Source organism: Haliotis rubra, unplaced genomic scaffold (genome assembly GCF_003918875.1).
Source record: "Haliotis rubra isolate DU_JTF1 unplaced genomic scaffold, ASM391887v1 Scf437, whole genome shotgun sequence".
NCBI classification, from domain to species: Eukaryota; Metazoa; Mollusca; class Gastropoda; order Lepetellida; family Haliotidae; genus Haliotis; species Haliotis rubra.
The window spans coordinates 741,308-759,325 of record NW_025767121.1 but is presented as its reverse complement, the minus strand read 5'-3'; the positions used below and the strand labels follow the sequence as shown (position 1 = coordinate 759,325).

General features: G+C 43.3%; 1 protein-coding gene across 1 annotated transcript in view; it reads left to right on the top strand.

Moving 5' to 3' along the window:
* LOC124289235 (FK506-binding protein 15-like) overlaps positions 1-18,018 on the top strand; it is a 64,733-nt gene that overhangs the window by 45,264 nt on the left and 1,451 nt on the right. The window contains 3 exon segments of the mRNA XM_046725840.1: positions 13,363-13,449; positions 15,000-15,356; positions 17,932-18,012. Of these exon segments, the coding sequence (XP_046581796.1) occupies positions 13,363-13,449; positions 15,000-15,356; positions 17,932-18,012 (525 nt within the window).

The following is an 18,018-nucleotide window of genomic DNA, read 5'->3' as shown; positions in this document are numbered from 1 at the left end:
AGTCTCCTATAATACAAATAACCCTGTATCACACCATTAACTGGTTTGCAGTTTCTTCAGTCGACTAACATCACTGGTGGAAACATTATGTTTAACTTTTTCAACGGAAAAAAAATCTGAGCTAGACTCACAATTAAACAGCAACAGGGCAATGTTTGCTAACCAATCATGCATCTTCATGCTTTAACTAGGGCGGTGGAGTAGCTTAGTGGTTAAAGTGTTCGCTCATCACACTGAAGACCCGGGTTTGATTCCCCACATGGGTACAATGTGTGAAGCCCATTTCTGGTCTCCCCACCGTGATATTGCTGGAATATTGATGAAGTGGCTTAAAACTAAACTTTCTCACTCACTCATGCTTTAACTATAATAGTTCAGAACAGCATAATAGTTCAGGGGTACAGCACTGTACTTTATTACACTATTCATGGGGGTGGTGAGAGAGGTGACCAAATGGTTAACTGATCAGGCATTTTTATGTCTCTCTTAAAGTCTTCACTCAAATTTGAGAAGAATGAACACTCGAAATCACTGCTAGGAGTCATGGATAGATTACTTAAGTTGTGGTGAGCAGTTGAGTGACCAAAGTGGAAAACTAAGTGATCAGATAGTCAGTTAGTGGATTTCATGTCATTGTAACCAGATGGTATAGATGGTGGCTCACAATGTCAACCACTGGTTTGTCTGGTCGTGATTTCACTGTCTACAGACCACAGTCGTTTAGGGAATATTGCTGAGTGTTCCGTGAAACAACCAACAGAAAAACATGGCACCAAGAATACCATTCCAACTTTAAGTTTAATAAAAACTTGAATCAAGATAATTTCATAGGGTTAAACAAGAAGATATTGTTCACAAATGTACGGTGATAGATAATTAAACCGATGTTATTTCCCTGGGACAGCCTACTGGTTCACTCGTAACACTGAAGACCCGGGTTCGATCCCCACATGGGTACAATGTGTGAAGCCCATTTCCGCCCATGCAGAATAGTCCCACTGTCTTGTGTTGCGAACAACGTAGGTGTGACACAGTATTCCATAAAATAAACTCTCAACACTGTTTTGCCTAAATGTATGTACATACAGTTGGTACACTGTTCACAACGATATCGCCCTATTGTGACTACAACGAAAAACTAATGATAGCAGGGACGTAGTTAACTTTTCTTAATAAGGGGGCACTATCGATGTTAAAAGAGTGTTATATCAATACTTTGATGCATAAAAAGTAATCTGTAAAAAAAATCTAGGGGGATAGACAATGCAAATGCAACCTATCAGCTGGTAAGTTCTGATTCGAATGTAACGATAGGCCATCGAATATACGACCTCTCGCCAGTCAAGTTCTAATACTAATTTTAAGTAGAGATCGTTGAAAGCATGACCGCTCAAGTGCAAAGTCTTAACAGCTATATCCAAAAACTCCTCGAAATCATCTCATGCAAGCCCAACTCAACGTGTTTCACACAGTAACAATCACGTTTGCGCAAATGTTTGTATTTCAGAAATTAAACGCGCGAAAAATTCTGTTTACTAACACAGTTCTCCTGAACAGTGGGATAGATTTTTTTCCCTGCACAATCTGTATTATTAATAAATATTTATCATATTTTTAAACTTATCCTATCTCACGACTTGCACCTCTCTCTCTTGCTTCGACTTTTAGTGGAGCGACTGTAAACTTTTTTCCATAGACCTCTTTGTTCAATTCGCCCGTGCACTCCATGCTGCTCTCCTTAATTAGCTTCCTAGTCCCTAATAAAGCTTGCAGCATGCTCCACTAATTGCCCACTTGACTACCTTGAATGATCATTCTCTTTCTTGTCGCACGACTGTGTGGACGTGCTGTATATTAGGGACATTATTTCACCCTAACATCATGGGGAAAACTGATAATCAGTCAAGGAAAAGGAAAGTTTGTGCTCAATGCAAGACAAATTATTCGTCCCTTGACCCTCACTCGTCTTGCAGTGACTATATTGGACAATGTAACTGGAACAAACGATGTGGCAAGTGTAATTCACTAAAAGATGAGGATTTTAAGGCCTACCTTCGTGTTTGCTCCGGAGAATCGCCGATAGGGACAGGAAATCAACAGAATCTGATCCCACTCCCACCAAGCATATCAAGTTACAGCGACAGAAAATCGTACCTTCACGCAAGAGAGCAGACGTCTGTGGTTCAAGAGGATTTTATGGACTCTTCATCAGATTCTTACTTATCTGAGGATGTTCGGCACCCATTACGTACGCATCAATCACCTCCATCCATAGCGTCAGATCACTCGCGGGTGGTTGTGATCGACAATTCTTCGTTGCCTGTCCCATCTACACTACCAGCGGACCTCAGATCGACACTATCATCTCCCAGATCATCGGTACATATTCCCTCGACTGTCTCAGTTTGTTTGGAGCCTGGCCAACCGCATTCAACCAGCCAACTGTCCCCCCACAGTTCATTGAACCGGACGGAGCTGGCTACAACACCGTGGCCGGGGGACGTTCATCATGAATCAACACTTCAGGTTTCGTCACCTAATCGCCGATCCAAATCGTCACATCATTCTAGATCACCACAACGATCTAGATCACCTTCACGATCCAGATCACCATCACAAGCCCAATCTAGATCACCGTGCCGATCAAGATCACCAGATCGATCCAGATCACAGTCACGATCCAGAGCACAACTACGATCCACATCACCTGATCAATCCAGATCACCTAACCGATCCAGATCACCAAACGGGTCCAGATCACAACTTTGAATCAGATCACCGGACAGATCCAGATCACCTAGCCGATCCAGATCACAACATCGAAGTAGATCATCGGACCGATCCAGTTCACCTAATCGATCCAGATCACGGAATGGATCCAGATCACAACTTCGAATCAGATCACCGGACCGATCTAGGTCACCTAACCGATCCAGATCACAACATCGAAGTAGATCGCCAGACCGATCCAGATCACCGAACCGATCCAGATCACAACATTAAAGTAGATCACCTAACCAATCCAGACCACCAAATCAAGCCAGATCCCAACTGCAAACCAGATCACCTGTTCGATCCAGATCACCTTATAGATCCAGATCACGATCACAGTTTCCAGTTAGTGCATCGAATCCGTCCAGATCACTTTACAAATCCAGATCATCTTACCAACCCAGGTCACCTATACGATCTAGATCACCTTACAGAGCCATTGACCAATCGGGATCACAGTACAGATCCACATCTCATGGCCGATCGTATTCAGATGGTCGAACCAGAGCTCCCTTCAGAACCAGATCACCAACTAGAACTACAGCGACCCGGACTAGTTCTTCATATCATATCGGATCACCTAGCCCTACTAGGGAATCCAGATCACCGGCTTACCAACCTACTTCGGTTCTTACCACGTTGAGATCTCGATACAGTTCCTCTGACCGACGTTCTGGCTCTTCATCTGGTCCACCTCCTGAGATTGATCCAGTCCAAATAGCCATGCCTGCATCTCCCGCTCACTCTGAGTTATCTACCCCTGGGGGTAGCTTTGCAGCAGTTGAGACACCTCAGGTACTCCTTTGGATTGTTGAGAAGATCCAACTTCCCTTGAGTACTTCAACAGATGACCTGGATCACTCTTATACTCTTAGGAACCGGGATTGGTCTACCATCATCCTACCACCTCGACCTTGTATTCTGAAATTATCCAGTACACTAAATTATGGTTTCAAGAGCCTGAAACGAATTAAGGACGGATTCTCTGCTCCCAGATATAATCCTTCTACCTCTCATGTCTACGGCCTAACAAAAATCTCTACGGCTCCAATAGTTGATGAGGATATTGGAACCCTGTGTGGCAAACAAGCTGCTTCGCCCTACCTTATTGTGGACCGAGAGTTGGCTCACATGTACTCAGCCGTGAGAAAGACGTTGCCATCTATTAGTTGCGTGATTGCAGCAGTCGATGCTGTAAACACTACTCTGGAGCATACTTACTCTGATCAAGACGCTTACATCCAAGGATGCATGACTTTAGCTCTGGACCAGTTCCAAATTATCCTGGATCAGTTGTCTCATTTTTTGGGCTACACTCTTGCTGTTCGCCGACGTGGACCCCTTAACATCTCTTCATGGGAGGAGCGATTTAAAAACAGAACTGTTTCGCCAGCCTTGGTTTACTGACTCCCTCTTCAATGGTAGCATCCAAGAAGTATCTAATAAAGTTGATAAAGAAACCCACTTTCAAGTCTCGATTGAACTGTTAAAGATACAGAAGTCACAGCTCCAGGGCTCATTATAACAGCATCGAACTGCACAGTTCACCCCTACCAATCCGGATTTACGCTATCTTTTTCGTGGCGCATCCACTCAAGGCCGTGGCAGAGGAAACAGATCTGGCCATGGTGGTTCCTCCCGTCGTCCCCCCAGGACCAACTCTGGCCCAGGGACCAGCTCCGGGAAGCAATGACGGCTTGAGACAATCGCTTGATTGGGACCTCCCGCCCCCAGTCGTTCCGATTTACAACACTCCGGTAGGCGGGAGATTGCAGATCTTCGCCCCGAATTGGACCATCCTCAAAGATCCGTACGTCACCAACCTGCTACTTCACGGCTATCAGCTACCCGTTATTGGCAGTCCATCTCTGACGTCGCATCCGGCTCATCACTCATATGCTGTGGACCAGCTTCAGACTTTGCAATCCACAATAGGTACGCTATTAGACAAACTCGCGATAGAGCTCCTAGGTCCATCGCCCGTCACTCCAGGATTCTACTCCCCCATCTTCTTGGTTCCAAAGAAAAATTCCAACAAACTCTGGCTCATCTTCAATATGAAGTTGTTCAATGCCCGATTCCTGTTTCCACCACCTCACTTCAGGATGGTGTCGATCAACCTTTTACGCACCATCCTGAAGAAGGGAGACTTCTTCATCAGCCTAGATCTTCAGGATGCTTATCTTCACGTTCCGATACATCCAGAACACCAGAAGTACCTTCGCCTCGTGTTCAACGGGAATCACTACCGATGGAAAGTCCTACCATTTGGAATTTCCACGGCCCCGTGGCTTTTTACCCGAATTACCAAGCCCATAACGAGCTTCCTCCACTTTCAATGGATCACCTTCGAAAGCTACATAGACGATTGCATCCAGGCTCAACAGGATCCGATCGTATTGCTTCACCAGCTACAGTTAACCTCCACGCTGCTCAGACAGTTAGGGTGGCTGTAGAACATCGCGAAATCGGAACTAATACCGACTCAGAAACTCCAATTCATCGGAGCACTGTTCAACACTCGTCAGGGGATGATGTTCGTACCTCACGACAGGTGGATAAAGATTCAGCAATGCATTCCTCCAGCACTGTCTCAGGCGAGAACCTTACGACAGTGGCAGGAGCTACTGGGCCTTCTGATGTCAGCTCAAGCCTTAACGTACAGAGGCCAGCTCCAACTTCGGCCATACAGCGATTTCTACGCCCTACCTTCAGGCCGACAACCCCAAGGAACTAATTTGCCTTCCAGAACCGCTTCATCCAGTCCTTCAATGGTGGCTCGGCGAACGGAATGTTTGCGCCGGAGTCTCTATGATGCCCTTTGCACCGACTCATCACCTATTCGTCGATGCATACCTCATGGGTTGGGGAGCTCACTTCCTCGACCACCAAGTGGCCGGGCTGTGGTCATTCGATGAACAGGTACTTCATATGAACGAGCTAGAATTCAAGGCAGTAATTCAAGCCATCTCACATTGGGCAACAGAGCTTCAATCAACCAGTCTGTTGATCCAATCAGACAATTCGACAGTGGTTTGGTATATAAATCATCTAGGCTCGACAGGCTCGGCGAATCTGCTACAATGGGTGATCAGGTTCTTCCATCTCATCGACTCACTCAACATCGTAGCCAGAGCCAGACACATTCCCGGGGTGAAAAAAATGTGATCGCCGATGCCTTGTCCCGATCCAACCGACCGTCCCCGACAGAGTGTAAGTTACTGCCCCAGATCTTTCAGTCGATGATTTACCCGTTATCACGGCCTCAAATAGATCTGTTCGCCACAAGGTTCATCAACCAACTTCCAGAGTTTGTATCACCAATCCCAGACTCCTTGGCATGGGACCTCGACGCGTTGGCAATATCATGGGAGGGTCTCAATGCCTACGCGTTCCCCCCTCCAGCTGTGCTACCAAAAGTAATACAGAAACTTTTGGCCACCAGCAACATACTACTGCTTTTGGTCGCACCCTTCTGGCCAGAAGTTAGTTTGTCAACCTAAGAAGCCTGGCATAGCCAAACCCAGTACCGCTTCCCAACCGGGACAACCTACTTCTTCAACCTCACTCAGAACTGCACCACGGGTCACCTCAGACCCTCAATCTACACGTTTGGCGCATCTTCAGAGGTCTCTCATAGCTAAGGGCTACTCTCGCCGAGTAGCCACAGCTATCACTTCAGCGCATCGTACTTCGACCCATTCCTTGTACAACAACAAGTGGAAGAAGTTTGAAGACTATTGCAAGGTTAGGGGAATTGCATCTCCCACTTCCACCTCGGCTCAGGTCGTTGCCGAGTTTCTCCAGCATCTCTGCACTACTAAGAAACTCAAGGGTACTACGTTAGCTACCTACTTAGCCGCCTTCAACTCGGTTTTGGCTACCACCACGGGCACGAAGATTTCCACTGTTCCCGAGTTGCAGAGTCTACTACGCTCCTATAGACTCTCTGACCAGTCCAGGAAGTTCAGACCTCCGGTCTGGGATCTGTCCGTCGTCCTTCGTCATATGATTTCTGCAGATTATGAATGTTTAGAAGACAAGGACTTCGAACAAGTGACATTCAAGACATTCTTCCTGGTAGCTTTTGCTACTGCTGCTCGTATATCTGAACTGCATGCTCTTGATGTCAATCGGGTGCAGTTCGAGCGGAAGAAGCATGGCAAGGCTTTCCTGGGTCTCCGCTGGGAAAAACCAACTGCCAGGGCAACCGGACCGGATGTTTACCATTCCCCCATTGTCCACCATTCTTGGGCCTGATGATAATGAAGATTTGACACTCCGCACAGTTAGGGCTCTATACGTTTAACTTGCTGCCCCAAGGATCGTCGACGGCTACGGAAGCGCCTCTTCATACCCTTGTCAAACGCTTCAAGAACTGAGGTTCCCGGACCACATTGGCCTTCTGGATGCGTGCCACGATCCTGTGAGCCTACACCTTTGCAGGGTTGCCTCCTCCAGCCGCTTCCAATCCTCATGGGACTCATGCACTAGCCTCGATGATGGCCCTCCATAGCAACTGCTCCTTGACCGCTATCATGGAAGGTTGCTTCTGGCGTTCTGATACAGTCTTCTCTTCACATTACCTGTGAGACCTGTCTGTCACGGATGTCCAGGGACTACACCAGTTCGGACCTCTTGTACTGGCTCAGCAGCTTACATCGGCCCAACAACGCAGATGAGAGACGGTTCCGCATTCGCGTTACTACTTCCTTGTATATACTGAATAAAAGTTGAACTGGATCTCAACCTTTTGTTCTCATTATATGGGTTTAAGAACAACTTCACTTGGCCTCCATACCAAGGCATCGGAATACGGCCACCTAGCGTGGCCCTACGGACCTGAGGTACAATCAGTATGACGATGCAGAGGTGTTCGACATTCACGCTTACTGACCTCTAATCCACGGAGCAATTACATCAGTGAAGTGTGACACTCCCAAATTCCAGTGGATTTCGTTGCATTCTGCCTCCAAAGTTGCCGGGCACATCCTTTGACTAAGCTTAGGCAAAGGAGTGAGGGTCAATTTGATGCTGCCCGGAACTGAACGTTAAACCTTGGAGATGCCGAGTTGTGTTTCTCTTTCACCCGCCTCGGTCGGTGTCTGGGGGGCCTTCTTGAAGCAGGGGCTGGCCCGATTCTAGTCGCAAGACTTTAATTACGGGGGTACCTTGTAAATCATGGCGAGGCGAGGCTTACTTGCCGAGTTGCGTCCCTTGTATTGTACAAGGTTGCGGCCGAACACCACATCGCTCGGGAGCACCCATCTCCCTGGGAGTCGTTGTGCTTAGTAAGCCAAGGGGTTCCGGAGAACCCACTACAAGCATAGGAGTTGCGTGCATGCGAAACAGGCCTCCCTTGTACATTGCTATCTACGGTTGTCATCATCAGTCCACACAGCTCCAAGACTAGCTGTTCGCACTGTCCAGACAGAAGGGTAATCTGTGGCCCGCCGTCCAACCGTGGGATAAATGCAAGTCGTGAGATAGGATAAGTTTAAAAATTTGAAAATTTTATTATAAATTGTATATTTATATACTTATCCTATCTCACGCGATGGCCGCCCGGCCTCCCCACTACTCAGATTACAACGTTGGCTCCAAGATGAGAATGATCATTCAAGGTAGCCACATGGGCAATTAGTCCAAGCTTCATTAGGAACTAGGAAGCTAATTAAGGAGAGCAGCATGGAGTGCACGGGCGAATGAACAAGGTGGCCTATGGAAAAAAGTTTACAGTCGTTCCACTGAAAGTCAAAGGTGCAAGTCGTGAGATAGGATAAGTATATAAATGTACAATTCATATTAAAATTTCCATTTTTTTATCCCTGTCCAGCAGTTATGACTTACATAACCATTTATTTACACCGTTTATATAAACTCCTATATGTATCTGACTTAACCAGATATCTCACTAAACATGTGTATAGATCTTTAACAGTTTGTTTAACAAAATCAATTTTTACCTAGGAATTTAACTCAGCTGTATTGAAAATCAATTTGATGAATGTAGGGCATGTGCTTGGTAGTCACGACTCCCATATGTTGCCAAGCCATTTACACAGTATGTTGTGAAACGTTTCACTAAATCCAATGAATCTGGATTAAAGCATCACTCTGCCCCCTTTGGAGAAAGCACACTAATAGAAAAAAATGTAATGATCTGAAGGGGCACAGGAAAGTGTTTGGTAAATGTAATCTGATCCTGAAAAAGCTCAGTGAAAGTATTTTGTTTTTAGGTTTTACAAATAAGAAACACTGGATTTGCAGGATGTTGTTTAAGATAAAGTGATATTTGGCTCTTCATGGCAGAGAATTTGTTTCACTTTTAAATAAGTGCTGACTGCAGACTTTGTTTCGAAAAGAAATCAAAACCATTCCCTTAGCTGAGGTCTGCCTTGACTACAAAGGTTATCATTCAGTGCTGACAGCTAATTTATTTTGTCTCAGACACAAATCCCAGCCAGTCCTTTAGCTGAGGTCTGCACTGACTACAAGACACACTTATTTCACAAGGCATCTACATCTAGATTTTAACTTAGTGTTACAAATCTAAGTGCTTAGTTCATATTCCTGGGTTTTCGGGATGAAATGGTTATTTAACAAAATATGACAGTTTACAATTCCCTGGGCTCTATTGGACATTATTTGTGAGTGGCAATTTTATTCAGAATAGAGTTTCAATTATTCATAATTATTCGGTAATATTTGGTCTTACTTTCCATTTTTGTGAAATTATGATTTTCTATTGATTCTGTGTTCCACATTATTTCCATATTTACTGAATCTAAATGATGTGTTTTTGTTGATGTCAGTGTGTCAAAATTTCAATAGGTAGAATTTGCATTGTATGAAGAAGATTATTTTATGCAGTGTGCATTTTTGAAGTTTTTCTGACAGTAATATTGCTCTGTCAGATCTAATATCAGTTTTGGAAGTGAGTTGATCAGAGAGGAGGCAGTTGCATCCCTTTGGCATGACAGGATATTCTGCATAAGTGATCAGATGCAAGATAATGGTTGCTTGTCAGTGAATATGCTTGTGGATGTAGAATACAGCTATAACTATCTACCTTCAGGCTGTCCTCATACATCAAACAGATACAAGCAACAATAGCCTCACTCACTCACTCACTCACTCATCCACCCACCCACTCTCTCTGTCACACTCTCTCTTTCACTCTCTCACTCACTCTGACTCACTCACTCTCTCACTCACTCAATTCACTCTCTCTGTCTCACTCATTCATCCACCCACCCACTCTCTCTCTCTCACACTTTCACACTCACTAACTCATCCCACCACTCTCTCACTCTTTCTTTCACTTTCCTCTCTACCTCACTCACTCTCACCCACCCACACTCTCACTCACTCATCCTCATCATCCACTCTCTCTTTCTCTTTCACTCTCACCTCACTCACACTTTCATCCACCCACCCACTCTCTCTCACTCACTCACTCTCTCATCCACCTACCCTCTCTTTCTTTCTCTCTTCTCTCCACTCACTCACTCTCTCACCCACCCTCTCTCTCTCCTCACTCACTCATCCACCCACCGACCCTCCCTCACTCTCTCTCTCCTCTCTCTCTCTCTCTCTCTCTCTCACCCCACCCACCCTCACTCTCTCCCTCTCATCCACTCTCTCTCTCAGTGTCACTCACTCACTCACCTCAGAGGTTGTATTTTCACACTTATTTCTTAAAACTGTCTGATCTGTCTGAAGAGATTTTGTCTGGAAACAATATTCAAGTTTGTTACATTATACCTACCCCACACTGACCCCCAGCCAAGGAATTTCTACATTACATCAAACTTTTAACACCTGATTACCTTGCTTTCAATGTATCCCAACACGGCACACAATGTTTTATTGGTACTCATTGTCAGTATCTTGTATGAAAACAACATGTAAACAACCCTCAACAGCAAACACCGAAACAGGAACACAAGGTCATGAATATTCATGAGATCCGACATTCAAAACCAGTCAAGCCTGTCACTACCACATTCCCGTCCCGTAGTCCATGGAGGTCGAGTATGTGACATGTGACATGCACCACTGCACAGTGAGAGTCAGGTGTGAAGTCAAGGATATATCTCCTCATATATCCCACCTGGTAGATATTCCTCGATATGACCTGTTGAGGTGGATGCAGAAATTCAAGGTAATATTCCTCAGCATTACTGTGTTGAGTGGGAGCTGTAGACTGATAGGTGGGTGGCTATTGTGGAACAATCCCAGGTTAGACCAGTTTTATTTTAGACAGCTACGGTGTAGAGTTAAACACAGCAGACAGACGTCATGCAGCTACTGAACAAGGAATGTGTTTGTATTGGAGTTAAGTGTGTACGTGCTGTGCATATGCATGTTCATTGTATGGTGCAACTGTTCACTGCGGTAAGTAATAGTGCAATGGGGTTTTCTGTTTTCTGAAACTGTTCTTTTATTATAAAAGTTAAAAAATTAATTGGGTTGCTGTGTTTAAGGTGTGGGGATAAAACTGTCAGTGTTTTTGTTTGACAAATAGTGTTGAAGGGACTGACCTAGTTTTAGACAGGATACTGTCATGATGGAGGTTGTTTATGTTTGATTATCCACGAGGAGAAGGTTTGTGTTGGTGGAGAGTTGTTACAATATAACATGAGTAGATATGTGCTGGTTTGGGAGTAGATCTGTGTAGGTTTTGGAGTAGAAGTGTTCATCTCTTCAGTAGATCTGTGTTGTAGTTTTAGTACATTTGTGTTGGATTTTGAGTAAATGTGTGTTCATATTTCAGTAGATGTGTTCAACTCATAAGTACATTTGTGTGTTAAATGGATCTATGTTGTTTTTGAGTAGATTTGTGCTGTTATTGAGTGGGTCTATGTTGGTTTTGAGTAGATTTGTGTTGGTTGTTGAGTGGACCTATGTTGGTTTTTGAGTAGACTTGTGTTGGTTGTTGAGTAGGTTGTGTCAGTATTTTAGTAGATTATTTTCTGCTATTCAGTACAATTGTGTTGGACTCTGAGTGGGCTTGTGTCAGTTGTTTTTTCAACAGGTTTGTTCTGCTTTTGAGAAAATTTGTCTTGCATTTTTAATAATTTCAGCCAGTGAATGTGGAATAATTGATAATATGATTAATGATAATTATTAATTATGAGTAAGCAATCAATCATAACTGTTGATTCAGGAGGAAGAACCAACTAGCCCTGAGGGACCTACACCAAGTTATGGATGATATTTCTCTAGTATTTTTCATATTAATTACATATATTAAGGTGACATATCATAAGATGTGTCAGCACAAAATGCACATTCTGTGAATTCTAGGTTCAGTATTACCTGTGGAACAGTGTGATGTCATCATAATGACTGAATAAGATCACAGTTATTATGTTGAAGATTGATTTTCATATAAGTTATTTTTTGTGGAAATGTATTTATAAGAATGCGTGAGTTGGTTTGTCATGATGGTGGTGATGATGATGTTGATGATGATGATGTTGATGATGATGATGTTGATGATGATGATGTTGATGATGGTGATGATGATGGTGATGATGATGATGATGATGATGATGATGGTGGTGATGATGATGATGATGATGATGGTGGTGATGATGATGATGATGATGATGATGATGATGATGATGATGATGATGATGATGATGATGATGATGATGATGATGGTGGTGGTGGTGGTGACTATGTTGATGATAATGAAAAAAAATGACATCTATTTCCATCACAACTGTTGGAATGTTTCATAGAGATAAAGTTCTTTGAGAAGAATATTTATTGTATTTATTTATCATTTTCCTTGCAATAAATAGATCAAAACTCATTGATTTTATTACAACCTTCTTCATGACAATGACAATGTTAGTCAGCAAGTACACTGCTCACTGAAACGTGCTCACTAGAAAACTTGTTAGCTACTTTCTTGACTGACAGACCTTTGAGATGTGATTGCTTTGATCTCATCTTGCCACGTAAGACTTCTTTAGCAAAACCAGGTCACCAGTAACTAGATGTACTGGTTCAGCTGTTTGGATATTTCAGTTTAAACGTCCTAGAAGTTGTGTTTTACCTGTTAATAGCACAAGGTCGTAGTCTGATCAAGTGCAATTTCACAAGGCCTGGTCCAGCTTCACAGAGACCGGAGGACTTCTGACCGAACAGCCTTTTATCTTATCAGTGTTTTCTGATCATCCAGAATACTGTGTGCTTGTATTTTGATCAGGTACATTGCCACAAGACCTATTTTGATCATGTGCAGTGCCACAAGACTTGTTTTGATCAGGTGCATTGCCACAAGATTTGTTTTGATCAGGTACATTGCCACAAGACTTGTTTTGATCAGGTGCATTGCCACAAGACTTGGTTTGATCAGGTACATTGCCACAAGATTCCTGTTTTGATCAGGTGCATTGCCACAAGACTTGTTTGATCAGGTGACCCCCACAAGACTTTATATTGATCAGGGTCATTACCATTTTGTAAATCAGAGATTTAGGTGTTTCGTTCAACTTGTCTGCAGAGGCACAGTTTTACTATACACACACTGACAGTATATCTGATTGTGAGCATTCCCCTTTTGTATTCCAGTAAAGGTAGCAGAAACTGTGAGACAGACCAGCACTTCTGCAACAGAGCCCACCCCAGAACTACCGCCAGAACCACCACAAGCAGCAGGTGAACTTCTGTCTCCTTTCCATTAGTTCATGATCTGTCCCCTGTTGAATTCCAGGTAGGAACAGACCGCCTCTGTGGTGTAGTGGTTAGAGCGTCCGCCCGGAGCGCGGAAGGTCGCGGGTTCGATCCCCGACCGCGTCATACCAAAAGACGTTAAAATATGGTACTTGTTGGTCCCTGCCTGGCTCTCGGCATTAATGGGTACAACAAGGACTGGTCTGCTCGGAGTCAGTTTAATGTGTCTGAGTGGGGTATTCATGCTTCACTGTGGCATGGTATCTCAGTGGGCTAGCACTTTAAAACCAGCTTCAGTCTGGGCTAGTACAAGCAGCCGCACATACACATACACACGCGCATGCACGTCTTCATATGAGCAATATCTTCTCAAGCACGACGTAAAACCCAATTTCACCTCACCTCGTAGGAACTGGTCCCCAGCAACCCATGCTGCTTGTAAGAAGCATAGACTGTGTTGTGGTCTGGTTTTGATGTTGTTTAACACTGCACTCAGCATTATTCCAGCTATATGGTGCAGTCTGTAAATAATCGAATCTGAACGAGACAATCCAGTGATCAAGAGCATGATCATCAATCTATGCAGGATGACGTGTTGACCAAGTCAGCAAGCCTGACTGAGCTAGTGACCACACTTGGCAGTATTCCAGCTATATTGTAGCAGTCTATAAATAATCGAATCTGGACCAGACAATCCAGTGATCAAGAGCATGATCACCAATCTATGCAGGATGACATGTGTCGACCAAGTCAGCAAGCCTGACTGAGGTAGTGACCGCACTCGGCAGTATTCCAGCTATATATGTAGCAGTCTATAAATAATCGTGTCTGGACCAGACAATCCAGTGATCAAGAGCATGATCATCAATCTATGCAGGATGACATGTGTCGACCAAGTCAGCAAGCCTGACTGAGCTAGTGACCGCACTCAGCAGTATTCCAGCTATATTGTGGCAGTCTATAAATAATCGAGTCTGGACCAGACAATCCAGTGATCATCAACATGATTATTGATCATGTTAGTATTCTGTTATGACAAGCATGGGTTGCTGAAGACAAATTCTAACCCAGATCTTTTCACGTCTCATAGGTCATGGTGTAGCTGGAAGAATGTTGCTAACTGCGGCATTCAAGCGGCCATGTCAAGTGTCAAGTCAAATGATCTGTGACCTGTGAATAAATTTACCATCAAATCTCAGTGATATTGACATTTCCCCCAATTTGGTTGTATTGTTAAGTTCAAGAGGTCAAAGGAAGCCCAGTCGTACGAGGTGCTATAATTCTCATTGTGATGAATATCATGAATTTTATAATAGCAAACTTTTGTTGTGCTTTTGTTTTGTTGATTTATTAATATCAAAGGGACAAGTTAAGGTTACCTAGTTTTGTAGACATTTCAAGACAGGCCATTCCACTAGGATCTAACTCATTGTAGTATTGCACTGTGATGAGAGGGCATCAGATCAGTGCTTCTGTGATTGCATTATGAACAATATGATGAAGAAATCACTAGAATCTGTTGATTCTGCTTTCAGAACCTGTATCAGAACCGGTGACTGAACCAGTAGCCAAACCAGTGACTGAACCAGTAGCCAAACCAGTGACTGAACCAGTAGCCATACCAGTGACTGAACCAGTAGCCATACCAGTGACTGAACCAGTAGCCAAACCAGTGACTGAACCAGTGTCAGAAGCTGTGACGGAACCTGTGATAAAATCTGTGACAGAATCTGTGTTAGAGTCCGTGACAGAGCCTGTGACAGAGCCAGTCACAGAGCCAATCACAGAGCCAATCACAGAGCCAGTGGCAGAACCAGTCACAGAATCATCACAGACTCCTGAGACTGAGCAGACGGATGCAGCCCCTCCCCCCGGTGAACCAGCAGACCCAGGTGAGTCAGTCAGCCATTGCTCCATGTCTCCATGTCTTAGACAAGTACCTTGTACTGGTTGTGCTGCGAATAGTATACTACTCAACTCCTCCCAGTACAACAATAGCTTTTATGATGTCACTGTACAAAATGGCAGATGGAGCCAGTTGGTCACCAAAAGCAAAACAATAAACTTGCCTTGGATTCAAAACCAACAAACCTCACATCTGGTTGTCGTTTATAGTTGTCGGAACTATTTTGTGTATCATACAAGACTTATGTAATATAATGCTCCATTATGGTGTCAGCCTTCTCTGCTAAAATATTGGGGAGAACTTTCCAAAGCTAAAAGAAACAAGCTTAACTTGCTAATTAAATCAGCATGTAACTTGATCCTGAGCTGCTTGTGTAGTATAGCTTAGGCAGACCACCAGGACAAAGTACAAGTCCACCTCCTGTTTGTGTTGCCCAGACCTTGCTTGATGTACTGTCCCTAGCAAAGATACCTCTCCCACAGAAGCTTACAAACCTCACAGGGCTATATCATTACCACAGCTTCAGATGCATCATCAGCAACCTATAACCTTGAGAATTATGAACCTGGTATCAGAAATGCATGGTCAGGGTGACCCTTAAACGGAGAATCAGGTCGGTTTTGTTTTTCAGGGCTCAATAACCCCATCTCCAGAATATCTGTAGTAGGTTAAGTTAATGAGTAATGTCTTGAGGGTTCTGTTCCCTTAGGGCGAGGGGGGTAGCCTAGTGGTTAAAGCGTTGGCTCGTCATGCCGAAGACCCGGGTTCGAATCCCCACATGGGTACAATGTGTGAAGCCCATTTCTGGTGTCCCCTGCCGTGATGTTGCTGGAATATTGCTAAAAGCAGCGTAAAACCAAACTCAGTCAGTTAGTCAGTCTGTTCCCTTAACACCAAAAAGTATGATCTAAAGCATTCCAGATGGCCATGGACTATGTATACACATGGAAAAAGTATCGCAACACCTAATTTTTTTAACGCCATTTATATGTAGCCATTTATATTCGCATCATAATTATGTTTGTTTGCATATTATTTTGACCCTTTTGGTGCACCATATATTGATTTTAGATATGCATGAGTTACAATCAAGGAAGACCATTTTGTGCAATTTGTGTACCGTCATTAAGCAATGAATATGTTTCTGTAAACTGTTCTTGCAGGTCAATGATTTCATTGCTAATAAGCAAATACAGGTCTTGCAAAACTGAAAACTGTTTAAGTTTGGCAAATTATTGGTATGCTGAATGCTGGCATGTCATTGAAGTCTATTGCAAGAGATGTTGGTTGTCATCCATCACCTATCAGCCAATTGGCCAGAAAACATCAGAAAAGTAATGATGTTAAGGACATTTAGGTCGACCATGAGTGACAACTGCAAGGGAGGATGCAGCCCCTTTTCAGAATTACAAGACTTCAAGTGGCGTATTAAGAACAGAACAGTCTGAAATCGCCTGAAATATTTTGACGTATAGAGCCAGAAGACATATGAGAAGTCTGTTATTGTCCCCAAAGCACAAGGAGCTTGGTGTCAAGCTTGACTTCACTGGAATTTGAGGTCATGGGAAAGTCGTGCCATTGGTGATTCCTTATGTCAAGAAGCGGTAGCAAATCTACCTTCGTCCACCAGGGGTCTAGATCTCAATCCCATAGAGAATGTTTGAAACATTATGGGTCACAGAATACGCCAGATAGATATTACAGTACAAAATCTTGATGAACTGGAACAAGCTCTTAATCAAGAATGGAATACCTCAATATCAAATTCAATGTCAAATATAATCAATAAAAAAGAGGGGCAGGGATGTTATTGCAGTTAGGGGGAGGTTGCACCAGATATTGACATTGTGCTTGGTTATTGACACTTTCGTTATTTCTTCAGGATTGTTGTGTGTCAGAATGTTCAAAATGACCATAGTTGTTAACATCATGCAACCAGAGTTATCTAGGACTGCAAAATGAGCCAATTTATTGCCATGTTTGCTTATCTGACTGGCCTACAGTTTTTCTATCTTTGTGCCTTTGGAAAAAGCCTTGAGTGTCCAGCCAGGTGCCTTTTAATAATTCCTTGGGGATCAATTTAGCCAGATAGTAAGTTAAATTGAGTTCTGGAGGTTCCTTTGCTTTGGTTAATAGAAAACATACTGATACTATGAAAAATATGGAGTGTTGCAATACTTTATGCTATGTGTATATAATCAGTCAGGTATTTTGCATGAACACATGCATAATGAATTTGGATTCCTATGTGCATTTCAAGTATATGAAGGGAGAACTACTTGTATTTTGTATGACCCAGATATTTTTGTCACATTATAAATCTATAAAAAATAGAGATATCCACATCTTGGAAGAGTACCAGGATTTTGATTGATTTTATTATTTTTAGCAAAGTTTATAGCCCAAATGTATTTATTGAAAACATTTTTGGTTTCATAGAAATGGAGTGTAACCTTCAGATTCTCATGCTATTTACTATTTTTGAAGTATTTTTCAACTTCTGTTATTGGTTTAGTTTTTGCATGATATGTTTTTTATCTTTTGCCTGTTGTCTCTCTCAGTGGAATCAATAATGAAGAGGTCTACGGGAAAGGCTTCAAAAGCCCAGCCCAAGATGTCCAAATCCACAAACAAGCCAACAGGTGACA